Source organism: Gopherus evgoodei, chromosome 1 (genome assembly GCF_007399415.2).
Source record: "Gopherus evgoodei ecotype Sinaloan lineage chromosome 1, rGopEvg1_v1.p, whole genome shotgun sequence".
Taxonomy (NCBI): domain Eukaryota; kingdom Metazoa; phylum Chordata; order Testudines; family Testudinidae; genus Gopherus; species Gopherus evgoodei.
In genome coordinates, this window is record NC_044322.1 from 328,352,867 (window position 1) to 328,380,382 (window position 27,516).

Sequence of the window (27,516 nt, forward strand, 5' to 3'; positions counted from 1 at the left end):
CCCACTTTGGCTGCATAATGCAGGCAGACACAAGAATGATTCTTCCCACAGATGTCTGAAAGGCCAGTGGGAAGGAGCCAGCTAGAAGTCCTAGGCCTGCAGCCCTGTGGCGCCCAGAGACTCTGCAGCACTCCATTTCGAGAGTGGCATCAGCTGGGACAGGTGATAACAATGAGAGTCACGACTCTAAGCTGTTCTGAAAAGAGGGAGGTTTTATGAAAATAATTAGGGGGACTTTTAATGAGCAAAATTCCAGACAGATTAATAGAACGGAACTTCTTTGCACACCGGCCTGAGGCGTGCACACACACCCTGTCCGCGGCATGCACACCTGCGCACACACCCAACCCCAGGCACGCACACCTCGCCTGAGACATGCACGCCCAGCGTAAGGCTCGCACACCCAACCCCAGGCGAGCACCCCCGCCGCAGGCACGCGCACCCGCGTGCACACCCACTCCCAGGCACGCGCAGGCGCCTATCTTCCCTGCAGCTGGAGACACCTGCCCCGCTGAGAAGCCCCTTGTCGCGCGCACCGGTACCTGGCTCGGGCCGCTGTCGCTCAGCCGGGATCCGGGCGGCAGCCGCAGTTGCAGCAGGCGCTCTCCTGCAGCGGGTGCGTGACGGGGAGGCTGCCCCGGAGAGACAAAGCCCGGCGTGGGCGGCTCGGGGCTGCCGGTGCCGCGGACCCCCCCTGCCCCAGAGGTAACGTGCCTGGGGCCACCCGCCGCAGCTCCACCCCGGCCGCTCGTCCTCCTCCGCCTCTCGCTGCCTTCCCCTGCAGCTGCCCCCCACCCAGCCCCGTCTCACTGCGGTCCCAGCCCCTCTTCAGGCTCCCTCCACCCCGCCCTCCCCTTTGTCCTTGTGACTCCTCTTCGCATCCCGCCCGCGGGGGCTCCAGTCAGGAAGGTGCCCAGGGGCCGTTCGGAGAGTTGAGCCCTGGGGGGGGGGGGGTGTTAGCTGCAGCTGCTGCTGGGGCGTGGGGGGACCCGGAGACCGTGTCCTGCGAGGGGCTGAAGTGCCTGCGATGATCCAGCAGCACGTGCGGTCTGTTCTGGATCCCTGCAGGGTTCTCTTCCGCTAGCGAGGGGGGGCAGCCAAAGCGGGTGGGGTGGGGAGTTGGGACCCTGGGAAAATGACACCGCCGTTTGCTCGTCCTCGCCGCCCCGTGAGTGTACGTGTAGCCGCCGCTGTTACTGTAGGGGAGAAGAATCTTGCTCACGTGGAAAATATTCTTTAGCGTGTAGTGACTGAGTGCTGACCCGAGGGGAAATAATGCACCGAGTTAGCAGACAGGAGGTTTCTTTGGGTCTCAGAAGTGCAAATATGTATATTTACTTCTTGATCAGATAAAGGGAGAGAAGGGATGGAAAAATCCCCCCTCCCTGTTCTACATCTAAAATGACAGCTTCAGCGAAGAAACTGTGTCACTCTCACTGTAAACTACATTGAAAATAAAAGCAGTTATATGCCTCTTAAGAGCTGAGGAAGAGCTCTGTGTGGCTCCAAAGCTTTGGTCTCTCACCAACAGAAGTTGGTTTGATAAAAGCTTTTACCTCACCTCCCTTGTCTCTCTCAAGATCAGTCAATTTTTACAGTTTTTAGTGTTGGTTCATTTTGCAGATAAAATTATAGCTAAATAACCTGTTTAAACAGTTAGTTTTGACTAAAGCCAATTGCTTTAGGAATAACTGTCTGTTAATTCTTTATTGCAGATATCAGATGACTAAGGGAATGGGAAGGATATAGGGAGCGTTTAATCTTTAGGTTCCTGCTTCAGAAACAGACACTGACAGTAATTAAACTGGTTCCTGCTGACAGCTTTTTTTTAGTTAATGGGACTTGGTCCATCTGCTGTTTAATGGCTTTGTCTAGAAATTACAAATTGCTTTATTTTTTTGCTGGAAGCAAACTAAGGATATAGTGGGCATGGTGACTGAACAATCCCATCATTTAGAGACCATCACACCAGAACAAGACTGAGGTTTATGGGTAGAGCAGTGGTAAAGCATATATCATCCATCTTGCAACTAAAGTTTTCCATTTGTCCATATAACGGTACTTGTACAGTAACTCCTCATTTTAAGTCATCCCAGTTAACATTCTTATGTTGCTGATCAATGACGGAACATGCTCATTTAAAGTTGTGCAATGCTCCACTCTTATGATGTTTGACTGCCTGCTTTCTCCACAGCTGGCAGCCTCCCTATGCCCCATCCCCCAGCACCTCCCACCTGCTGGCAGACCCTGCGGATCAGTGCCTTGCCTCTCCTTCCCCACCTCCTGCCTGTGGCAATCGGCTGGCTTGCAGTGTTTTGGGGGCAGGAGGGAGGGGGGAGGAGTGAGGACTCCATGTGCAGGCTCCCCCTCCTGCCCCTGCTTCCTGCCTGGGGCAATCAGCTGTCTTGCGGCATTTAGAATGGAGGGGAGGGATGGGGGAGGAGTGAGGACGCAGTGTGGGAAGTAAAGGGGGATGAGGTGGGGGGAGCATAGAGGCAGGTCAAGGTTGGGGGCTTGAAGGGGGAGGGTGTGGGTGGGCTGACAGTCAGGGCCAGCTCTAGCCATCTCGCTGCCCCAAGCACGGCGGCATGCCGCGGGGGGCGCTCTGCCGCTCACCAAAGCCGCGGGACCAGCGGACCCTCTACAGGCACGCCTGCAGGAGGTCCACCGGAGCCGCCTGCTGCCCTCCCGGCAACCGGCAGAGCGCCCCCCCCGTGGTATGCCGCCCCAAGCACGCGCTTGGCACGCTGGGGCCTGGAGCCGGCCCTGCTGAGGGTTGAGCCCCCAGCCCCTGGTGCTTGCAGAGTAGTGGAAGCTGCCGCTGCTGCACAATGTGCTTCTCCTAGCCTACAGCACCTTCAGCCTCCTTGCCTGCCTCATCTTCAGTGCCAGTGGGCTGTGCCTGTGTAGGGTAAGGTGGGGCACCTCCAAACTATAGTACAGTACCTGTATTAAATTGCTTGTTTAAAATTTATATAATGCCTTTTGTCTGGCAAACAAAAAAAAATTCCCTGGAACCTAATCCCCCCCCCCCCTTTACATTAATTCTTATGGGGAGAGCGGATTCGTTTAACACTGTTTCACTTAGTTGCATTTTTCAGGACATAACTACAAAGTTAAGTGAGGAGTTACTGTACAAGTATTATCCAACCATTCTCTTTCATTACACTTAAACTAAAGTGAATAGTGCAGTAACAACATAGAAATGTTTTTGCCCTCTTATCGTTACTCAGATATATAAAGCTGAACCTATAAACTGTTTTCTCTACACTTTTTTTTGTAGCAGAAAAATTAAAAACTAAGGCATTGATCCTGCAGTGAGCTCCATGCACATAAACCTCCATTGATTTCACTGGGAATCCATGTGGATGTCCATATGGCGATCAGGCACTAAATAATTTCAGTTGTTTTCTGTATTCGTACTCTAATGCAAATATAAAGAAGCAAAAGCTTATAGGGAGCAATGTACATAGGAAAGTAGCCAAGCACAGCCAGGCTGTCATCCTTTCCGGGGTTTGAGGAGTTTGTAACTTGGGCTTCTTTAGAACATCCTAAATATGTAGGCACCTAGTCCAAACATGCAGTAATGCTCATTAATGTTGCTGGGAATTATAAATGTCTATTGAATGAAGAGCAACAAAACTGGTTTAGGTGAGTGTCAGAGAATTTGCTTTTTGTTGTTCTAGTTTAAACATACATTATTTACATGATTATTTTCAGTTCTCAAAAGGATGTATCATTCCATCCAGTATGAAGATCATCAAAGTATGAAAGCCCATTCAATATCTCAACATCACATGAAAGTATTTCTAGACTCACTAAGTAGTCAAGGACCAGAAGAAGTACAGCAGTTTGTGCATTCTCCAATCTCGGTATACCAACAAGGAAATCATTATATATACATGGGCAGCACCGACGTAGCAGGGCCTTTGTTAGAGTTAGTGCACCCAGTTACATCTCCTCTCCAACATCCAGGACTAAGCTTCTGTGGACCTCTGGAGCAGCAGCATATTCAAGTGTACCATACACCATCTCAACAAGGCCATCAAATAGAAATGCAACAAAGTCATTTGGTCAAACAAGTACAACTTCAGATAGAGGCTCAGCCCTCCCCTGAAGGGCAATTTAATACATCAGCCTCTGAATGTGAAAGAAGACTGTCATGTATTTCTCCACCTATGAAGAAAAGGAAAATTGACATGCCTGTAGAAGAGAACTACAGTAATAGTCAAGGTGCTCTGCAGAATGTACCTATTACTGTTCTAACAATGCCTAGCCATACCCAACAGCAGGCTTACAATTCTCTTCAACAAGAACTGCTAACAGTAGATAGGAATCAACTATATGGACTTGCACCTGCTACAGGAACAAATGGCCATCTGCCTGATGTAGAATCATGGGCAGTTTGTCCTCATGCAATTTGCCCTGAAGCTCAGAATATGGTGAATACCCCTGTTTATCGGGATGCCTGTGGTATTATTCAGATTGGTGAAATGGCTATGAATATGACTAGCATTAAGTTAGAAGAAAGCAAGGATAATATTCAAGCTGGTTCAGAAGCTAGAAAGAGTATTCAGGAGAGTCCTGTTCCTAGCACACCCTGTTTCCCAGTGCAGTGTGTAAATAAGAATGGAAATATGCACCTTCCTTTCGCTATACAGAGTGGAAAGAGGATGTATCAATCAGCTGAATACTGGGATGAGCAACAGATGCAGGTAAGCACAAATATGAAGCTGTGTGGTGGGATGTATGTTTGTGACTTCTCTGGGTCCAATCCTAGACCTTTCTGTTTCTCCAAGCTGGGTTTTCTATTTCTCGTATTAGCTCCTTTTCAGGGGAAGGTGAGGTCAGGTGGGATTATGCATTGAGACCAAGATAGTTAGAATCTGAAGCTTTAGCTGCCTTTTATCTGCCTAAAATATACATGTTAAACTCTTCAGGAAGTTTTTGTGCATATATAAATCATTACTGAACAGGCTTCAGAGATACAATATTAAACATTGCAAAATTAGCTTTTCCTGTTTGTCATTGCATAATGTACTCTAATAATCAAACCTCCTCCCTATTGATAGGATATTACCATGTTAAAAGATAAAACTTTAACACCAAAAATTTGAAATGTACCTGTGTAGATAATTGTTTTTTTCATTCTACCTTATAACAAATTTAGGCAAGATGCTCCAGGTGGATGGTCTTGTGCCTGCATGCAACTCCATGGCCTCATGTTCATATTGAACCCCAGTTGCCTTGCACAGGTCTCAATGAAGGTAGACAAAGGTGTGGGGGTGTTTTTTGTTTATAAGAAACTAGGGATCCTTGTCAAAACTGTGGCTTTGGGGCTATGTCTAATAAAACTGTGATTCTATAATGTATAAATTGTAGAAACATATTTCTCATTCAGGCAACTGCCCCTGCTTCTGGGTATTAGACAAAAGAATTCTCTATTAACTTAGTTCTGGTATGAACCGTACTGAAAAGCAATAATTACAGTACATATTATATATTGTGAAGTAACTTGGCCAAAACCAGTGTGTTCTTTAATTAAAAATCTTGTTTAACTATAGATTTGTTGTAAGGAGAAAGTTTGTCTTAATTTTCTTGGCAAAACTAGCACAATATTTGTTTACAAACCTTAATTTAGCTGATTGCATGAAAAACACTAATCAGCTATATTTGTTTTAAACTTGGTCTTCTCCTCTCCCTCTCCCCCCAAAATGTAGCTGAATATAAACCTAAAATTGTGGGATTATGGTAACATTGTTTGGGGACAGAAATGGACAAGGGCTGTAACAGTAGTCATTTATAGTCCTAATTTGGTGTAGTAGTCATTTATAGTCCTAATTTGGCCTACAATATAGCCACACCCTGGAGTTTCCCTACTTTTTTCTCACTCTCCCCCTTCCCCCAGGAAAAAGATTTAAAGGGGCCATGCTCTCTAAACCCCAAAGGGGTTACACAAGTACTGTAGTGCAGTCTCTTTATCATGAAAGTTGAACTTATAGATGTAGAATTATGTACAAAAAATAAATGCGTTCAAAAATAAAACAATGTAAAACTTTAGAGCCTATAAGTCCACTCAGTCTTACTGCTTGCTCAGTCAGTTGCTCAGACAGACAAGTTTGTTTACATTTGCAGGAGATAATGCTGTTCACTTCTTGTTTACAATGTCACCTGAAAGTGAGAACAGGCGTTTGCATGAAACTGTTGTAGCTAGCGTTGCAAAATATTTATGTGCCAGATGCACTAAAGATGCTTCAATCACCATTCCACCACACACGTCCATGCTGATGATGGGTTCTGACTGATAACAATCCAAAGCAGTGCATACCAACGCATTGTTCATTTTCATCATCTGAATCAGATGCCACCAGCAGAAGTTTGATTTTCTTTTTTGGTGGTTCGGGTTCTGTAGTTTCCACATCAGAGTGTTGTTCTTTTAAAACTTCTGAAAGCATGCTCCACACCCAGTACTGATCAGATTTTTAGAAGGCACTTCAGATTCTTAAATCTTGGGTTGAGTGCTGTAGCTATCTTGAGAAATCTCAGATTGGTACCTTCTTTGCGTTTTGTCAGATCTGCAGTGAAAGTGTTCTTAAAATGAACATCATGCTGGATCATCATCCAAGACTGCTATAACATGAAATATATGGCAGAATGTGGGTAAAACACAGAGGTAGGAGACATACAATTCTCCCCCAAGGAGTTCAGTCACAAATTTATTTAACTTTTTTTTTTTTTTTTAAAACAAGCGTCATCAGCATGGAAGCATGTCCTCTGGAATGGTGGCCAAAGCATGAAGGGACATACAAATGCTTAGCATATCTGGCATGTAAATACCTTGTAATGCCAGCTACAAAAATGCTGTGCGAAAATCTGTTCTCACTTTCAGGTGATACTGTAAAAAAAAAAAAGTGGGCAGCTTTATCTCCTGTAAATGTAAACAAACTTTGTTTCTCTTAGCGATTAGCTGAACAAGAAGTAGGACTGAGTGGACTTGTAGGCTCTAAAATTTTACATTGCACTCAAAAACAAAACAGTTATGTACCAAACAAATCTACATTTCTTTGCACTTTCACAATGAAGAGATTGCGCTATGGTACTTGTATGAGGTGAATTGAAAAATACTATTTCTCATTTTTACAGTGCAAATATTTGTCATAAAATATAAAATGAGTACGGTACACCTTGTATTCTGTGTTGTAATTGAAATCAATATTTGAAAATTTAAAAAAAAAATAAAAAATATTTAAATTTCAATTGGTATTCTAGTTTTTAACAGAGCGATTAAAACTGAGATTGTGATTCATTTTTTGAGTTAATCGCATGAGTTAACTGTGATTAATCAGCAGCCCTAGAATTTATCCATTTACTTTATCATGATACAATTTTTTTAAATGATTTGCTGAAATACAAGTATACGTACCATCCTTTTTCCATTACTTAGTAAGTCTTTTTATATTTTACACAAGTATATTAACAAATTCTTATTCTAGTGGTCATTAAAAATTATCCTTCCAAACGTTCATACGCTGACAGGTTCCAATATTTTTGACTGTGATAAATATCAATATGACAGACCAGTAGTACCCAGTAGTACCCAGACCAGTAGTACCCAGGGGGACGATGGAACCCAGCTCTTTCTTCCCACTCTTCTTACAGATACCATGTTTTCCCTCCTTTCTCACTGAGTACTTATGACTTCCATTAAGTATATGTTGTGAGTATGTATTAAAGATAGTTTATGCACAAAGACTAAGGGGGAGATTTGCAAAGGCACAAAGTGTAGTTTGATGCCCAGCCCCCCTCCCCTCGTTTTCTCAAACTAATACTGAATTTATTTGAATAAGCATTACCTTGCATCAACACAGCTTGCTTATGCTTAGTATGAATATATACTGAATACACAGTATGAACTTTACTCTTCTCAGACAACTAGAGCAATTTTGGAGGGGGGCAGGGGGACGATGGAACTTCCCTCAACTAGCAAGGAGGCTTCACGTGTCGGCTGGTCTAGCATCTGCTGCAACCTCAGACAACTTGTGTGGGATTGGATCTGCAAATTGGGCAGCCTGCCATGAACAGCCTATTCCTCCAGGAGCAGCCATTCCGCCCCACTTGTTACTTGTTGTGTAGCCCCACAGTGGGGTTTATGATATCTAGAGAGGGTCTTGCATTACCCCCAGTCCATATACGTTACTAAGACTTGGTGCATTAAGACTATACTGGGGTGAAAGACCCTTGGACTCCCATGTTGGAATCTATTGAATCTCCCTCAGCCCAGGATATTGTAAACACTTTAAATAGTTACAGCCAACATTTGTTTCATATTATATAAACACTTGTGCGTAGTGTTAGGTTTGTTTGTTTTTTTTAAAAAGAGTATGTGACTCTTGGACTGATTATTTTTTCCACTGTTTAGATCCAACACTGCAGTCCTTCTAAAACAATAATGCAAGGATTAAATAACCTAGTTCACTAGGTATGGTACTAAATAGAAACCTGGGCCCCTTTATATGGTGCAAAGTTGATGCAGGAAGAGAGAACCGATTTTGTGTGTGTGTATGTATTGCCTCCTCTTCCTAAGTGTGTACTTCCTGAGCAATGGGGAAAAAATAATTCATTGTGTTTATAACTTAAATCTTAATATATAGATACAAAACATAACAACTGGTGGAAAATACATAGATTAAAACTAGTGCTGTATCCTTCAGAGCAGTCTGGCTCTGTCTGCTGCCAATTTCCTTACCCCTGATGAATCATTTTGTACATTCCTTTACCAAGTACTTGTCTTCAGGCAGAAACTTCCCATAGGGTCTCATTTTGTTCTAGCTAAGGGGTAAAAAGTAACCAACATATATGGCAAAAAGTACATTGCAATTGTAATCTATCTCAGTTTATGTATTTGAATGTTTACAAAAAAAGTTCCCTACATTTAAAAAAAATGGTTTTAACCCAGCAATGCCTCATTAAAGGAAGCTAAAACCAAACAAAAAAGGAGACAAGTGAATCTGAATGATTTGATATTACATCTCTACAAATTTATTAGTGAAACCAATAAGCTTTCCTTAATAGGGCCTTGTTTTATTTTCCAGATGATCACTGTAGCTACTGAAACAACTATTTTGAGATTCATCTGCACACAAGATCTCTGAATCATCTTTTTGATGTTGCCTGAGGAGCCTTCCTTAGCTGCCTTATGTTAAAGTGAACTGTGCTGTACCAGCAGAGTCATGTTTGTTGTAAGTATTCTTTTGCAGCTGTACAGTGAGGTCTCTTAATGTGCCATGCTATATTTCAGTAATTAATGGAGATGATTATTGAACTATATCATTTCACATTACTTAACAAGTTCGTGTTCCTCAAGGATCACCACTTGTTTCACTCTACAACTGCTCCTGCAGGTTCCTCAGACAATAGCATTAAAAATAGCACCTGATTTGTCACACTTTCATGCAGTGTTATGTTTCTTAGTGGCTCCACTGGTCTCCTGGAAATTTAATATAAACATCAGGTTGAAAGAATTACCTCTTCCAAACAGCAAAGTGGAGAAACTGAAGCAGTAAATAGCAAGCATGTTCCAGCTAGCTCTAGATATGCTTGCTAGTCATTAAAGATCAGACAGGGCAGGTGAGAGCACTGAAGTGAGGTCAGTAAAGGTTGGGAAAGTTGTTTCTCTTCTTTTCTCCTGTTTGTTGTGATGAGGGAAAAATTCTTTCCTTTTTCCTTGCAGACTGAACTCTTCTCTTTTCCCATACTAACCTCCCCCAACTTTTATCTTCCTTCTTACCATTAAGGTTCCCTAATAAGAAGCCTTTCACTTCATTGTGGCTTTTCATAAGAACGGCCATACTGGGTCAGATCAAAGGTCCATCTACCCATGTTCTGTCTTCTGACAATGGCCAATGCCAGGTGCCCTAGCACAGTGGTTCTCAAAGCCAGTCTGCTGCTTGTTCAGGGAAAGCCCCTGGCAGGCTGGGCCGGTTTGTTTACAGGCCACATCCGCAGAAAGCGGGCGGGCTGAGGGATGTGCTGGCTGCCATTTCCCACCACCCCCATTGGCCTGGAGCAGTGAACTGCAACCAGTGGGAGCCGTTATCGGCCGAATCTGTGGACATGGCACGTAAACAAACGGGCCTGGCCTGCCAGGGGCTTTCCCTGAACAAGCGGTGGACCAGCTTTGAGAACCACTGCCCTAGAACAGGTAATCATCAAGTGATCCATCCCCTATCACCCATTCCCAGCTTCTGGCAAATGGAGGCCATTGACACCATCCCTGGCCATCCTCGCTAATAGCCATTGATGGGTCTATCCTCCATGAACTTATCTAGTTCTTTTTTCAAATGCTGTTATAGTCTTGGCCTCCACAACATCCTCTGGCAAAGCGTTCCAAAGGTTGACACTGTGTTGTATGGGGGGAAAAAATCTTACTTTTGTTTGTTTTTAAACCTGCTACCTATTAATTTCATTTGGTGGCCCCTAGTTCTTGTGTTATGAGAAGGAGTAAATAACATTTCCTTATTTACTTTTTCCACACAGTCATGATTTTATAGACCTCTATCATATCCCTCCTTAGTTGTCTCTTTTCCAAGCTGAAAAGTCCAAGTCTTATTAATCTCTCCTCATACGGCAGCCATTCCATACCCTTAATCATTTTTGTTGCCCCTTTTTTTTAATCTTTTCCAAGTCCAATATAACTTTTTTTTGAGATATGGCGACTACATCTGCATGCAGTATTCAAGATGTGGGCATACCATGGATTTATATAGAGGCAATATGATTTTTCTATCTTATTATATATTCCTGTCTTAATGATTCCCAACATTGTTTTCTTTTTTGACCACCACTGCACAGAGTGGATGTTTTCAGACAGCTATCCACAATGACTCCAAGATCTTTTCTTGAGTGGTAACAGCTAATTAAGACTCCACTATTTAAATGTATAGTTGGGATTATGCCCTCCAACTTGCATTGCTTTGCATTTATCAACATTGAGTTTCATCTGCTTTTTCAACTGTCACCCACTTTTGAGAGAGCTTTTTGTAGCTCTTCACAGTCTGCCTGGGACTTAACTATCTTGAGTGGTTTTGTATCATCTACAAATTTTGCCACCTCACTGTTTACCCCTTTTTCCAGATCAGCTATGAATATGTTGAATAGGACTTGTCCCAGTACTGACCCTGGGGGACACCACTATTTACCTCTCTCCACTCTGAAAACTGATCATTTATTCCTACCCTCTGTTTCCTATCTTCTAACATTTACCAGTCCATGAGAGAACCTTACCTCTTATCCCATGTCTGCTTACTTTTCTTAAGAGCCTTTGGTGAGTACACTATATCCACTGGATCCCCCTTGTCCACATACTTGTTGATCCCCTCAAAGAATTCTAGTAGATCAGTGAGGCATGATTTCCCTTTGCAAAAAACATGTTGACTATTCCTCAACAAATTTATGTTCATTTATGCTTACCGATCTGTAATTGCAAGGGTCACCTCTGGAACCCTTTTTAAAAATTGGCATCACATTAGCTATCCTCCAGTCATTTGGTGCAGAAGCTGATTTAAATGATAGTTTAAAGACGACAGTTAGTGGTCCTGCATATCTCCCCATCCATTTCAAGTAATCCTTTTATTCATATTCCTGTGAATTCATTAATTCCACACTCTACCTCTTTGATTCTGCTCCATTTACAGTACTTCTCACTTATTTTGTTTATCTCTGTACTCTTGCTATGACACTTTCTAGCTGGGGGTTGCATTTTCACTTGCCACCCTTTGCACTGGGAGCTTTCCTCTGTGAACTGTTTCCTCTTTAAAACTGGTCTCCATCTCCTCCCTAGCTCATGGACCGACACTCTCGGTAAACTAATTTTGTGCTAACATGGAAACAAAATGTATTCTAAGCTACAACAATCTAAACTGTATAGAAATTGAAACAATATCATCTTTATAAAAGGATTATTTTGCAATCTTACTCTTCCCTACTCCCCAGGAAAAAAGCTCATGTAAAAGGCAGTACTAATATATCAATAAAGAAGCCCACTATTTTTAGAGGCTCATACTGTGTGTCTGCAGTTAGTAATCATAATAAAACTGAGACAATTGAATTGCTCCTGATCTGGAGGTTCAATTTTTTTTTTAATTACAAAAACATAAGTCTTTAGAATAATTTTTCTTAGCTTCTAGTGTACTCATTGCCTTGGCAAACAATGTGATGCAAAAGAAAAATAAGCAATACAATGCTACTGACACCTTTAAATATGATTGCCCACAAACACTATATTAAAAGAATATTATTTAGCTTGCAGAGTCAAATACTCAAAAGCTGGGAAATGCCAGATATGTGGTTGCCTCTGCGGCTTTAGTTCTGCCTGCCTCCCCCTTGTGTGTATGATTACATAATATTGTAGCATCATGCATATACCTGGGCTGGGGGACAGAGCTAAGGTTTCTGAGGCAACCCTAGTTTTTTGAGTAATTGATGTTTTGTATGTAATTGCCTTGAACTTCTTAAGAAAAAGGGAGGAAAAACAAATTTTATCATGTGGTTAAGTAACAAAATGGATAATATAAAATGTTCCCCAGCCTAAAGATAGGGGATCTGGTGGCAACCCCTATAATAACATAGATGAAAACTTTACCAAGTACTAAAACCAAAAAAGAGTGCTTTTAGCTTGTGCTCCAAAGGCTGCCAGACTTAGGCTCTAGGCTGGGGAATGAGTTCCAAAGGTGAAGACCCTCTACAGTGAACTCCGCTGCTAGTCCTGCAGAATTAAATTCCAGGGACTAACTGTAACGATCTTGGGGTTCATTAAACAAACCAAATGAATGCGAAAGAAATAAAACTTTTAACAAAACTGGAGAGCTTCTGTGATGAGCTGCTGCACACAGCCCTGATGGTCCCTGCTTCCAGGGCACAACTCCAAATTCCTATATTCATAATTCTGTCCCTTATGAGGGAATGTCTCTAAATTACAGTGTTCTACAAACATCTCTCTGCAATAACAAGATCACCTGGAATGCTGTTGGATAGCTCTGGCTGGGTATTAAGTGGGACACTCTCAAGTTGCTGGGTTCCAGACTACTCAGACCTTTAAAGATTGTCACCAATATATTGAATTGACACCCAGTAACCTGTTAGCTGTTTAATGGTTCATCAGACTTAGAATACGGGCAGCTTCTTTCAGTGGCAGCATTCTGTTCGGGTTTGATGCTGTAACCAGTTACTATTATGCTAAATGATCTGGGACTCTCCTACTTGAGAGACTGCCTCTCTGTGTGATACTGCCAAAGATATAGTCAGTGGAGGCACTTGAGATCAAGTACCCATAACATAAAAGAATGGTTAGTGTAGCATTCCCATTGTGGGTTCCTTGGCTTTGCAGCTCACTCTCCCTGCCTCCTTTGGTTAGAAATATCTCTAATTTGTTCTTCAGGGCATGCTGTAAAGTTTTGATACAGGCAGGTGGCAAGTGATATGGTTTAAGGTATCAGATTTTGTTTGGAGACTGCTGTTTTTGTAAACAAATGAAGCTGGGATAGGGATTATACAAATTCTACATGATTAAATAATGGCAGAGTGCACAGAGCTGGGATGGGCCCTCTTAAATATGTATCTTTATAAATTGAAAGAAAATAAATAAATTTTACTTGAAATCACTTGACTGGAATATGTTAAGCAGGGGTCTGTGTCTGTGCATAATAAGGCCTACTTCCTAATGGCAATGTCTTGCACATGCTTCAGCATTTGGCTCTTGTTCAATGTATTGTTATGACACAGATTCAATAACTGCTGCAAAATAGTAAACCTTTAAACCTAAAGACATCAACTTCTAAAAACCCTTTCTCTGCCTTCAAAATTTAAATAAACTCTCCTAATTGCTGACAAAGTATTTTGCAAAATAGTGGCCAAAAAGACTTGAAATGAGGCCTCATTATTGCCAGATAGTATTGTAAAGCATTTTGGAGAAGGATAATCTTGTTTTGCATATCTAAAAGCAGGCTGTAAAACTGCTGAGATTATACAGTTTATAATGAAATGCTAAGAGAACTTAAATATTAAGTACAATGTCAGCACATACTAAAGGTTATAATCTTTCTTTGCCTATAATACCAAACTTTTTTTCTCAAATGGCTGTTTTATTTTTTTTCCTTCTGGTTACACAGGATTCTCAGTCACTGCCACACTTGCAGATACAGACTGATTTACGTCTTCCTTGCAAACTCAAACCAGAAGAAGGAGCTAATTTCTGGAAGAAGTGGGCACAAATGAAAAATGAGGATGTATGGAAAGATGCTGGAAAAAACCCTCAGGGATTTGGAAGTAGGATTTTTAATTTATTTTTCACTGTTCACTTGAAAAAAAGAGGTCCTTGAATGTCATCTAAAGATTTAGGGCCTGATTTTTGTTCAAATATCTTTCTCCCCAAGTCATCCCATTGAAATCCATGATTAAGGGTTGCAAAATTAGTTATAAAATAAGGCTCTGTGTAAATCACAGTTTCACAGACTGCACAGAAATGGTGAGATTAGCCCAATACTGTGACGTTTTTGCAACCATGGGGAGGCAGAAAGAGGCATCCCTGTTTCAGCCTCTCCTCTGTTGGAAAAATCAGAGTATTGGGCTAATACAGCTGCTGCAGTTGGGGGCTGGAGGTTGAGATGTCTCATCATGTGGTGCTAACTGTCTGGCCCAGCTCTCGCCCAGCCTGCCACTGTTACTTCCTGTCTGGCCAGCAGAGAGACAGGGAAGGTGCAGACAATGCATGGGGATTAGGAGATCCTGGCCTGGCCTAGCCTAGCCCACTCCATGGCAGTCCACGGCAGGCTGAGGGGAGATACTGCAGGTGCTGAGAGGGATTTTCCGCTTGGAGCATGAGCATGTGTGTGAGGGGGGCCAGACCTGGGATAGATGGATGGCGCCATGTGGTGATACACACCCTGCCCCAGGGGCCTGCTATGCCCACTCCTTAGAGTGGAACTGGCCTGCCTCTTACCTGCCCTCCCCAGGATGGGATCAGCCCACTTAACCCACCATAAGCAGCGTCTTCCTCAGCTGGGAGCTGGAGGCTGGGATGCTTGCTTGGAAAAATTGCAGCAGTTCACCAGGGGAGGGAACTCAGCAACTGTGCATGTTCTGGTATTTCGTGAAATTCCAACACTTACCCCTGAAGCTGTTGTGATTCAGTACAAAATACAATGCGGTTTACACAGAGTCTTAGGGCTTGGCTACACTCACACTTTACAGCGCTGCAACTGGGGAGTGAAAAAACACCCCCCTGAGCGCTGCAAGATACAGCGCTGTAAAGCGTCAGTGTAATCAGGGCAGCAGCGCTGGGAGCGCGGCTCCCAGCGCTGCACGCTACACCAGTAAGGGATGTGGTTTACATGCAGCGCTGGGAGAGCTCTCTCCCAGCGCTGCTGCTCTGACTACACTCACACTTCAAAGTGCTGCCGCGGCAGCACTCCTGCAATGCTGCCGCGGCAGCGCTTTGAAATTCCAAATGTAGCCATACCCTTAGTTGTAAACTGCTCATTCAGAATATTTCAGCCTATCGCAGTTTCCAGAAACAGTATGTATTTGGTTATGTAGTGGTTTGTCACTTATAAAAAAAAAAAACAACCCCAAACTTCTCAGCATTAAAAAACCATGCAAGAAATTACACATTTATTAGAGAGAAGAAAGGTTTATGCTAACTTGACAAATAACAGGAGAAAAATAACCTGGCTTAAATATGCTCTTTTCACATTATAGAAAGAAAACCAATGACTTTTAGGGAAGACGTCCTTTCAGTGCCAATAGCAGAACTGAATTATGGGCTGTGCCTAATGACCAAAGACGCTAGAAAGGAAGATGGTTCCTCTTATGAAGCAGACATGTTGTATTATTTCTTCCTTTGTATTCAGAAGGTAAACATAAAATGCTGTTGAATGACTGTTGGACTCCTACTATACACAGAGAATTAGATCTTTCATGAAAAGTGCCGTTTTCCCCTTCAGGACGTATCCCGTGAGAGCTAGTTGCCAAAGAAAATCCGAGAGCTGATTGTAGCTACTCATGCCAAGCTGAAAAAGCGCATATTCCCTTTTCTGAAACGGTGTCACTAATGTAATGTGTTCTGCCCAATCCCATAAAATACTTTGTTAAAATATAGAATTAAACAGTGAAAGCTTTTAGTTTTGTACCTAAGGATGGTGGGGGTTGGAATTCGAGGAGTTCGGGGAGGGGCACAATTGGGGCTTTTTGAGGCATAATAGGATTCCTCAATGCTCAGCATACTAAAGCTTTCATGATAAGAGATCCAAAACAACAGCTTGTTGTTCAGTTCATCCTTCAAGATGTGTTGCTAAGGGAACTTAGTGTGGAGCAGGAGTTAGCCTATAAAATAGATAGGGCATAGGTGCAGGTAGTGTTAACAGCAATCAGCTGAACTGTTAGAATATAGGTATTAATTTTGTTAGTGTAGACCAGGCCCGTGATGATAAATTTGAACCTTCTTCCAATAAGTCTTAAATACCTGTACTGCTGATACCTGATCAATAGGATTAATGAGCTTTACATTCTTGAAGTGTTTCTGAATTCACTGTGTTCTTGCAAAACTCACTTTCCAGTTTATTCTTGTTCAGACGACTAAAGTCTAAATGAAGAAAGTTGATGTATGCATGTCGCAGGCATTATTGAGACAGACTTTTTGGGTGGAAGAGAGATGTTTCATTCCCCCCCCCATAATAATTTAAATAGAACAAACTTAAAATCCAGTTTTTAAAAATGTACTAGTTTAGGGAAATTTCTCTCTCATGCAAGAGTCAGTAGAACTTTGTCAGTGATTCATTTAAAACATGAGATTATTATTTTTTTACAATGAATCATTTAAATTCCAACATGCTAGCCCACTTCACTAGGGAAAATGTTACTGTGAAATGATGAAGACTTACTGATGTTCCTGTTTTTCTGTACTGACTGAGTTACGTTTTTGTAGAGTTTACATTCTGAGCCATTTTATGGTTGAGACATACAGAAGTTAACTAACTTAGGCCTGGGCTACACTAGCGCGGGGAAGGGAGGGGCTGAAACTAAGATACGCAACTTTAGCTACGCTATTCGTGTAGCTGAAGTCGAAGTATCTTAGTTTGACTTACCTACCCGTCCTCATGGTGGTGAGTCGACTGCCGTGGCTCCCCCATCAACTCCTCTTACTCCTCCTGCTGAGGTAGAGTACAGGTATCGATTAGCAGATCGATTTACCGTGTCCAGACGAGACACAATAAATTGATCTCCAATACGTTGAACACTACCCGCCGATCCGGCGGCTAGTATAGATGTACCCTCAGTTATAAAATGAGGTCTAGTAAAACAAAGCTTTCATTTCAGTTGTTATCCTACCTACATCCATTTCTTTTTTTGTTCATAGTATATGTTTGACAATGACAGAATTGACAACATTTTTGCTGATCTTTATTATGTGAAGTTTTTGGAAAGACTTCATGGAGTGATGAAGGGATGGTGTCCAAGAGTGAGCCCCTCTGGTAAGTGGAGAAACATTCGGGTGGGAAATGAAGCCTGTACTTGACTAGTATGTTCTAAAATGAATTTATTTGTTTCCAGGGTATATTCTGTCTAGTTGTATCATGGAGGAAATGTTATGGGACTGCAAACAACTTGGAGCACATTCTCCTGCTACTCTTCTGTTCACACTAATGTATTTCAACACTAAGTAAGAATGTTTTATATAAAAGTCTTTCATGTCTGAGTCCATGTAGCCTACCAAATGGCTTAGTTTTTTGTAATTGCTGAAAAAGATTTCCCAAACTCCTCCTATCCCCTGCATACCAAACAGATGGAATGGTAAATATACTTGCCAAAACCTTACTATTTGTGTTTTGCTCAAATTCTCATTGTCTCTTGATGTTTAGTGCACATAGTGAACTGACGGGTGGGGAGTGGATAGTACATGTTAGAAGTAGTTGTTAGATTTATTTTCCCTGATTACTCATATCTAACTTTTCATAAGAGGTTTATCTTTCAGTACTTAGCTTATCATAACTTTTATATAATTCATTTTCTCTTTTTTATACGTCTTTCTTTAAAACAGAACTATCATGTTGGCTATTTTCACAACCACAAACAATATTCATGTGGAAACCCCTGCAGGACTCATTATGGAGTCTTATAAGATACAATCCCTGTATGCTGTTTATGTAAATTCTTAAAACTTGGTATTTATTTCTTTTCTTGTGCTGTCAGTTTATGAACATCCATTAATATTGTTTCCATTTTCAATGCCAAGCAAGCTATGTATACATTGCAATAAAACACAGTTGGAAGGTAATATATTATTCATTAGTGCAGGGGTCGGCAACCTTTGGCACACAGCCCATCAGGTCATCTGCTGGCAGGCCGTGAGATATTTTGTTTACATTGACCATCCGCAGGCATGGCCCCCCGCAGCTCCCAGTGGCCGCAGTTCACCGTTCTCAGCCAGTGGGAGCAGGACTGCGGGGGGAGGGGCGCAAGTGGGGCAATTTGCCTCAGGCCCCCACAAGAATATAGTATTCCATAGTATTGCAACTTTTTTTTGTGGAAGGGGCCCCTGAAATTGCTTTGCTCCAGGCCCGCTGAATCCTCTGGGCAGCCCTGAATGGGAGCTGTGGGAAGCGTTGGGCCGCAGGAACGTGCTGACAGCCGCTTTCTGCAGCTCCCGTTGGCTGGGAATGGCAAACTGCAGCCACTGGGAGCTGGGGTGGGGCATGCCTGCAGACAGTCAACATCAGCAAAATGTCTCATGGCCCACCAGCAGATTACCCTGCATTAGTGGTCTTAAGCTATTACACTTCCCTCTCTCCTCTTCCCCCCACCACTTGCTTACCCTAATTGTATAATTTAGAATTTTAATTTACTTAATTACATTGGTATTGAATTGTTCACCTCAAATTGGAATTTAACTTTCTAAAAACAGGTTGGAATCAAGAAATCCTATAATACTTGTTGACTTATTCTTCCTTTGTATAAAAATATTTTCTCTTTATAAAATTAAATATTCTGAAATTATTTATAACATAGACATAAGTCAATGATTCTTCCTGACCACACGCTATTTGTGCTCAATTATATTACAAGATGATCTTTGACTCTTCTGAGGATGTGCATTGACAAAAACATTAAGATAAACATTTGCTAAAGTTTTAAAGTAACTGTTTCAAATCATATTTGGTCTGAATTTGACTTTCTTTTACAATTATCTGGTAAATAATATCATCTCTTTTAAAATATTTAGTAATGCCTTTACTTTTTAATAGAAAAATCATCACTGTTCTGTGTAAGGCAAGTTTTTGTATTTTTCCTCTGCAGTTAACAAAGAAATACCATTCCTAGTTTTTAAATAGTTTTTCTTTCTGCACTAGAATCAACAAAACCACAAAGCAATATTAACATTAATTACAAGATGTGTCCAAATATTAGGGGGTATAGAGACTTAAATGTTTTGCCAAAACCAGAAACTTTTGTATAAAAAAAAAAACTTTTAATTTGCAGTCTTATAAAAGACAGCATTACTCTTTTTATAGCTGAAATGAATTTTGGTGTGTAATGATTTTAAACAGATTGCAATTCAATAACATCACAATAGGATGTGCATTCCTATGCACCTTTGATCTGTCATTAAGCTAAAAATTAAGGCCCCAGTCCTTCAAAGCACTCAAGTACCGATGCAAAGTCCAATGAAGTAAATGGAAAGACTCCCCTTGAGTTCTGTTGGCTTTGGATTATGGTTTTAACCATGTGCTTAGCTTCAAGCCCATACTTAAATGCTTTGTTGAATAAGAGCTGGAGGGTATGTCTGCAAGGGATTAAAGACCTGGTTAGCCTAGGTCAGTTGACTTGGGCTCATGGACTCAGGCTACGGAGCTAAAAATCACTGTGTGGATGTTCAGTCTCAGGCTGGACCTCGAGTCTTCGGACCATCCTCTTCGCAGGGTCCCAGAGCTCAGGCTCCAGCTCAAGCCCCAACATCTACACTGTGATATTTTCAGCCCTGGAGCCCAATTCAGCTGATGTGGTCTAGCTGTAAGTGTTGTATCCCTATGTAGACGTACACTAAGTGCCTTTAACTACCCAAAAATGTACCAGTATTTTAACCTTCCCCAAACAAAAAAAGTTAGAAGCATTCAGAATGGGTTTATTTTGAAAGATTATTCTATTTACTATGCTGTTATAAATAGCTCTCAGATGGAGAATCTGATTTTGGGTTGTTAAAATTATTTTTAGTCTATCTTCCTGTTTCTCTTTCATGTTGTTTTATGTTCCTTTTATTTATGGTGGTGGAAGGCAGAGCTGATTGATTGCTATTAAAGATTCTTTATAATGTTGTTTAAGACTCCTCGGTAACCAAATTAGGAGTATACTACAAGCGGAGTAAGATCTCAAGTCAAATCCAGCAGAAACTTCAGTGAGACTACTCACAGTGTGTAAAATTAAGCATGTGCATAAGTCTTTGCATGATTAAATGATGATTTCTAATATAGTATTGGATCCCACAAATACTCGCTTTTCTAGTACTACTCATGTGAGTAAAGTTACTTTCAGGATCCAGTCCACAGATTAACTTCCAAAAGGAAACGCCTGTATAGTATAGTGAGGTCTTAAGGAATGTTTTATCTCTCTGTCCTCACTTCTGGTTTTGGCACAATGCAGAAGGGACCTTTCTGAAATTTGAGGTGGGGTCTAGATGAGTTCATATAATTAGTTGAAGTCAGAATGTGACTTTGAACAGGTAGGATTATATTCTGAATTCATGCTGTGCCATAAAATCGTACTATTGAATCAAATTATTCTGGGTTTACACAGGTATGACAGGTCAGAATTTGGTCCACAGTCCAAAGCTATACTTTTTATCGAGAATCTGGAAAGCCTTTTAACAAATACTTCTTCTCACTTAAAAAAAAACAACTTAAATACTTCCTGCCCAGTCTGCCAATCTTTCTCTCCAAAACCGAGTTATAATTGTTTTTCTCTTGTATATGAGTAGGTATTTCATATTGAAAACTGTGGAGCAGCATGCGCAGCTCGCCTTTTCCAAAATACTGAAGCAGACCAGGAAAAATACAGGCATCGGAAAGGACAAATGTTCTGTTGTACGATTCCTGAGGCTTTCTGGACAGATTCTTGGAGGACGAAAAGGTTTGAACTCATTAGACTAGGATAATACCCTTTCAAATGATTGTCAAGTATCAGAGGGGTAGCCGTGTTAGTCTGGATCTGTAAAAGCAGCAAAGAATCCTGTAGCACCTTATAGACTAACAGACGTTTTGGAGCATGATCTTTCGTGGGTGAATACCCACTTCATCAGATGCATGTAGTGGAAATTTCCAGGGGCAGGTATATATATGCAAGGAAGCTAGAGATAGCGAGGTTAGTTCAATCAGGGAGGATGAGGCCCTGTTCTAGCAGTTGAGGTGCGAAAGCCAAGGGAGGAGAAACTGGTTTTGTAGTTGGCAAGCCATTCACAGTCTTTGTTTAATCCTGAGCTGATGGTGTCAAATTTGCAGATGAACTGAAACTCAGCAGTTTCTCTTTGAAGTCTGGTCCTGAAGTTTTTTTGCTGCAGGATGGCCACCTTAAGATCTGCTATAGTGTGGCCAGGGAGGTTGAAGTGTGCTCCTACAGGTTTTTGTATATTGCCATTCCTAATATCTGATTTGTGTCCATTTATCCTTTTCCGTAGAGACTGTCCAGTTTGGCCGATGTACATAGCAGAGGGGCATTGCTGGCATATGATGGCGTATATTACATTGGTGGACGTGCAGGTAAATGAACCAGTGATGGTGTGGCTGATCTGGTTAGGGCCTGTGATGGTGTCACTGGTGTAGATATGTGGGCAGAGTTGGCATCGAGGTTTGTTGCATGGATTGGTTCCTGAGCTAGAGTTACTATGGTGCGGTGTGCAGTTACTGCCCACATATCTACACCAGCAACACCATCACAGGCCCTAACCAGATCAGCCACACCATCACCGGTTCATTCACCTGCATGTCCACCAATGTAATATATGCCATCATATGCCAGCAATGCCCCCCTGCTATGTACATCGGCCAAACTGGACAGTCTCTACGGAAAAGGATAAATGGACACAAATCAGACATTAGGAATGGCAATATACAAAAACCTGTAGGAGCACACTTCAACCTCCCTGGCCACACTATAGCAGATCTTAAGGTGGCCATCCTGCAGCAAAAAAACTTCAGGACCAGACTTCAAAGAGAAACTGCTGAGCTTCAGTTCATCTGCAAATTTGACACCATCAGCTCAGGATTAATCAAAGACTGTGAATGGCTTGCCAACTACAAAACCAGTTTCTCCTCCCTTGGCTTTCGCACCTCAACTGCTAGAACAGGGCCTCATCCTCCCTGATTGAAGTAACCTCGTTATCTCTAGCTTGCTTGCATATTTATATACCTGCCCCTGGAAATTTCCACTACGTGCATCTGACGAAGTGGGTATTCACCCATGAAAGCTCATGCTCCAAAATGTCTGTTAGTCTATACGGTGCTACAGGATTCTTTGCTGCTTTTAAAATGCTTCTGTGCCATTGTTTGTTACTAAGGTTGTGAAGGACATGACAAAAAAGCCTTCTTGGCAATTTCTTTGGAATCTGAGCACTGCTGTTAGGGTACATATATGCTTAGACTCTGTTCCAGCAGAGAGAACTGTGTAGGTGAATCCCTCCTACAGTACAAAGCCCCATTTAAGTCAGTGGGGTTGTTTAGGGAAGCAGGGGTTTGCCTGTGTAGAGTCAGTCTCGGGCCTGGAGCTTTAGATTGTATTCCCCACCCTTAGTGATGCACATCTTAGTTGGGACCCTCAAATGCACTCAGCATTGGCCTAACTCTGCACTCACTGAAAGCAATTAGAGTAAAGATAGGCCAGCACTAAGTACAGGGCATTCTTAAAAATTCCAACTTTCATGTTTTTGGCGATTTTTCTAACTTTTATTAAAGCTGTCTCCCTGTTTCCTTTCTCTTCTCTCCTTGCATGTTTGTCTGTCTTTTTGCATCTTTTCTACATCTGGTTCTTTTAGAAACCCAGACATAGGATTTGTTTCACAGGGGACATTATGCTATGTATATTTTAGATGAGTTACGCTCAAAATGCTTGGGCCAATTCCTTGCTCCCTGAACCCCTCCTAATTTACAAATGCGCACACACCTCTGCCTTGGTGGAGCATATCTGCTCTCTTCAGAGTTTTTCTTTCCTTAAAACCATAACCTGTCATCAACCTGTGTGTGGAGTTCACATTGACATTCTGTAGGGGAGAGGATTTTTGTCTCTAGCATACTGGCAGACTGTTGTCCTAGCCATTTTCCAAAATGGTTGGGGGTCATGGAACTAGCCTATCTGAAAGTTTAACAAACTACAGCTCATTCTGTGCTCTGAACTGTCAAGTGATTGGCTTCATTCTCCAGTTACTACAGGTCTACCGTACGTACATACATACATAATGGTTGAGTATCTTCTCTGCAGCCATAAGGCATAGGCTGCTTAAAGAAATAGCATCAGACATGTGCGCAAATGAAATCCCTGCCCCCACCCGAGAGGACTGTGCATGTACAGATGAACTCTTGAGGTGATTCCTAAATTATAGAATGAGAGGGTACATTCAGACTATACAAGAGCATTAAACAGTGATTGCTATAACTTTTCTGAATAGAGTTGGTCTCCAGAAAGGCTGGATGTGTATTTTATTCTTTTGGGTCACTTTCTGCAAGTATTGAACAGCATGGCATTCCATAATACTTTCTTTATGCTGCAAAAATTTGAGGCATCCTATTATATGCTTTGTGGGTATAACTTGCACAGCTTCCCTATGTTACCATGTGATCTAATTGGCATTTCTTTCAGGTTGTTTGATGGTCACTTGTTACAGCTTGTCTTAAGCTTAGGCAGGGACCCATATTTTTTTTGTTTGGGGCTGCAACACTGATTGAGGCCTCTCAGTGCTACTTTAATATAAACCAGTATGCATCCCATCTACTACAGTAAAGAATGCTAGCCACTTAAGTTTAAGCACTTTGACTTCTTAATGAAAATGAGTTTGAGTAGTAGGGTTGCAGCTATTCCTAAAGTGCTGAGTGGAGGCCATGACTTGGTTTCTAGAGGGTCTAAAGCAACTTTAATAAAAAAAAAAACAGTTTACAAATAAATAGGATTTCATCCAAGGAAATTGTATAGGATTTACTTAAAAGAATGGAGGATTTGGAGTCCTTAGAAAAGTTGTCAGTATTGCCTTTTCTCTTTATCCCCCTCATCTCCTTTCCCTTTCTGCCACTTTGGGGAATGACACTTTCTCTACTTATCCAGTGGGAGCTAAACACTACCACCAAGACCTGCAACAGAATTTTTACCTGTTTACAAATCAGTCCGTTCCATGATGCCCAGGCATTCACTAGGCTAGTGAAATGGCATCAATCCTAGTGATCCAGCTCCTGGAGCCCTTGAGCTGATTGCAAGGGAAAATTCCTCTCTCATACATGCTTTTTTTATTTTATTTTTTTTGTGCAAGCATTTTAAAATGATTCATAGCCTTAAAAGCACAATTTTTGAAAAGGCTTTGCAAAATCAAGTAAATTAGGAAGCAATCGCTCATACAGTCATTGGTTGTTTTAGTGGGTTTTCAGAGAGGTGCACATATGCCCATAAAGTCAGACTGCTTCAGACTGGATCTGCAACACCTGTGATGGGGTTCTGCAGACACAATGAATGAAATCCTGCCTCACTGAAATCAATAGGACTTTTGTCATTGACTTCACTGGGGTCAGGATTTCACCTCATACGTTCAGAAAACTCATCACTGGTAAATAACTTTTTACATGAACAGTTGGTTTTTATTAGGTTAAATCCTTATGTTTTAGGTCAGCCATACAACTCACAGCATACGTTTTTATAGCTACATGTTTTTAGCTGCCACTGTCTGCAGGGCGTACTTTACTGTTGCATGAGCTTCACCTTCTGTTTCCTATGATACAATTGTGCATACTGATGATCAGTATGGGTAACATTTATCTGTTAGTACAACATGCTAGACTGGCTTTATTTTCCTAAGCTGTCAGTCATTTAGCCACAGACTAGGTCAGACACTGGCAAGAGCAATAAGTTTCTGCATACTACAGTAATGGCGTGCCTGTTGTTGAAATATTCAGCTGCTATTTAAAGGCGCCATACTGAAATAAGACTGTTTAAAATACTATTATTGATCAAAAACTTTCATCTATAAAAATACTTCATTGAAACTAAATGCTGTGTTGTGAACTCACTACACACTATTTGCCTCTTTTTTGATTTGCAGATGAGACTTATGTGGAACAACCTGAAAACCCAGACAACCCTTTGCAGTGCCCCATAAAACTGTATGACTTCTATTGCTTTAAATGGTAAGGCTCTAAGGACTTATTTTCTAAACTAGTTTTAAACATTTGATGGCTTTCAACGTTGTTTCATCATACTAGCTATAACACCTTTAGCAGTTCACAGGGAAAGATTTTTTCTCTTCTATAATGATTGACTTCCCTCATTTAATACTTGGGCTTCAGACCACAACAAACACCTATTCCAGTCTGAGTTTGGCAAGAGTGTATCACTGGTAAGTCAAAGAGGAATGCCTAAAGCTAGCAACTTTTTATGTGTGGGAGCAAATATCTTATTACATAATAAAGAAGTCAGTCAGTTCTAATTTTGCTATTAAAAGGAGTATAACTAAGTAGTGTGTTGCATGGTATAATTTAAACTTTCCTTATAGCCCCCAGGGTGTCAAAGGGCCAAGTGATGCCTTCTATCTGGTCCCTGAACCAGTCGTGGCACCAAACAGTCCTATCTGGTACTCTGCTCAGCCTGTGAAAGTGGATGTGATGGAGCAGATGTTGACCAGAATTCTGATGGTCAAGGAGGTCCAAGAAGCACATGCGAAGACCCATATATCAACATAGCAACAAGGACAAATGGATAAGTTACAATGTTGCCCTTATTACAAAGTTGTAAATGCAATATTTTTTTTTCATAAGGCATGGAAGACTGTCTGTAGCTAACACTTTCTTTTTACTAGAAGATGACTGAATGCTATTAGTAAATAGCCTTTAACAGTACCAATTTGCTAAATTCCACAAAGTGGATTTCCTATTTTGTTCATATTTGTCTAATTTATACTAGCACCTAAAGAGGGACAGATGTGGTTCTAGTACTAATACTGTAAAACACCAGTTAAATCAGAGTCCCAAACCTGTCATTTTGATTAATTTATAAGTACATAGCTCTTTAAACTGAATTGACAGTGGGACATGTATACAAATTCAGTTTTTATCAAAGTCCTCAATGGAAATAGTGGTTACTGAATAGTATTACTTTACACTGTGACTTACTAATAGTCCAATGCAGGCATAATTTTCTCTATAAAACAAGACTGACTTTTACATTTTTTTCCTCGTTAAAAGGATGCTTCCATGACTAGTCTATTTGCAAAGGATAGACTTTTTGGAGAAATAGATTTCTTACTCCTCTCAAAGAACTAACAGCCTTAAATGCCTTGTGGCTAATGTTTTAATATAAGCTATCCAACCTTATACAAATATTACTCTGTTTAGTTAGCAGGGAAAGAATTTACCTCACTTTCAAAAGCTAGGGCAATAAAGACACCAGAAGCACTGAGTCTGTTCCTATTTCTAGGTTGTGGGTATGTGCATCGATAAATTTCTCACTACATCCTTGACACTTTATTGGTCTCAACCGTGTATGTAGAGAAGGCTTGCATAACACAGATCTATACAAATTTACCTCAGTTCAGTAATCTAGTGCCTTACCACAACCCAGCCACTTAAACATTGTAGCGGTGGCTGTAAAGTATCTTGTTGACATAAATTCACCTTTTCCAGGGAGATTTTGTACATTTTTCACATGATAATACTGTATAGATCACCAGTAGGAAAAATGGAGTTTGTTAGTGGAAATATTATAGATTATGCTATGTTATCTTATTTACAAACTCAACACTTATTGTCTTGAAAATAAACTTTTTGCTTTTGATAGTGTTGTCAAAATTACATTTAAACATGAAGATGAAACAAATGAAGTGACCCACTGTTTTTGAATAGCTCACTAAAACCAGACTCAGATCATATTGTGCATAAACAATAAATGGGTTAAGATCACATCTCTTCAAATGTTTGATTGAAGAAGAATGCTGCCACTTTATATTTGTACACTGAGTGGAGGCAGTAGTTTTTGATCCAAGATGGGAGATGTGACTATTGACAGTGACAAATATCTACTGCAGTGCATGACCTCTAGGGCCAACATGCGGAGTTAAAATTAAATAGGGATGGCATCTGATCTGGTTTATACAAGTGTATATGCATGTGTTTTTTTTCTCTCTCTCTCTCTCTCCCCCTCCCTCCCTCCCTCCCTCCAGATACACACATACAACCTGCTGTAAATCTCCAGAAACATTTAAATGAATGTGTTGCAAATTGCCATTCT

General features: G+C 41.2%; 1 protein-coding gene across 1 annotated transcript; it reads left to right on the forward strand.

Moving 5' to 3' along the window:
• Nucleotides 1–515: 515 nt before the first annotated feature.
• LOC115644593 (glutamine-rich protein 1-like) lies at nucleotides 516–26,926 on the forward strand. Its single transcript, XM_030549214.1, has 9 exons — nucleotides 516–616; nucleotides 3,721–4,715; nucleotides 14,166–14,322; nucleotides 15,754–15,908; nucleotides 17,411–17,525; nucleotides 17,605–17,713; nucleotides 21,023–21,174; nucleotides 25,337–25,421; nucleotides 25,787–26,926. The coding sequence occupies exons 2-9, from the start codon at nucleotides 3,732–3,734 to the stop codon at nucleotides 25,971–25,973; spliced, it is 1,944 nt and encodes a 647-aa protein (XP_030405074.1). The 5' UTR covers nucleotides 516–616; nucleotides 3,721–3,731; the 3' UTR covers nucleotides 25,974–26,926.
• The last annotated feature ends 590 nt before the right edge of the window (nucleotides 26,927–27,516 follow it).

Coding starts and splice junctions, on each gene's coding strand:
- LOC115644593 (XM_030549214.1), top strand. CDS start 3,732: ATGTATCATTCCATCCAGTATGAAGATCATCAAAGTATGAAAGCCCAT. Junction 15,909..17,410: donor TCTTCCTTTGTATTCAGAAG/GTAAACATAAAA, acceptor TTTTGTTCATAG/TATATGTTTGACAATGACAG. Junction 21,175..25,336: donor GATTCTTGGAGGACGAAAAG/GTTTGAACTCAT, acceptor TTTGATTTGCAG/ATGAGACTTATGTGGAACAA.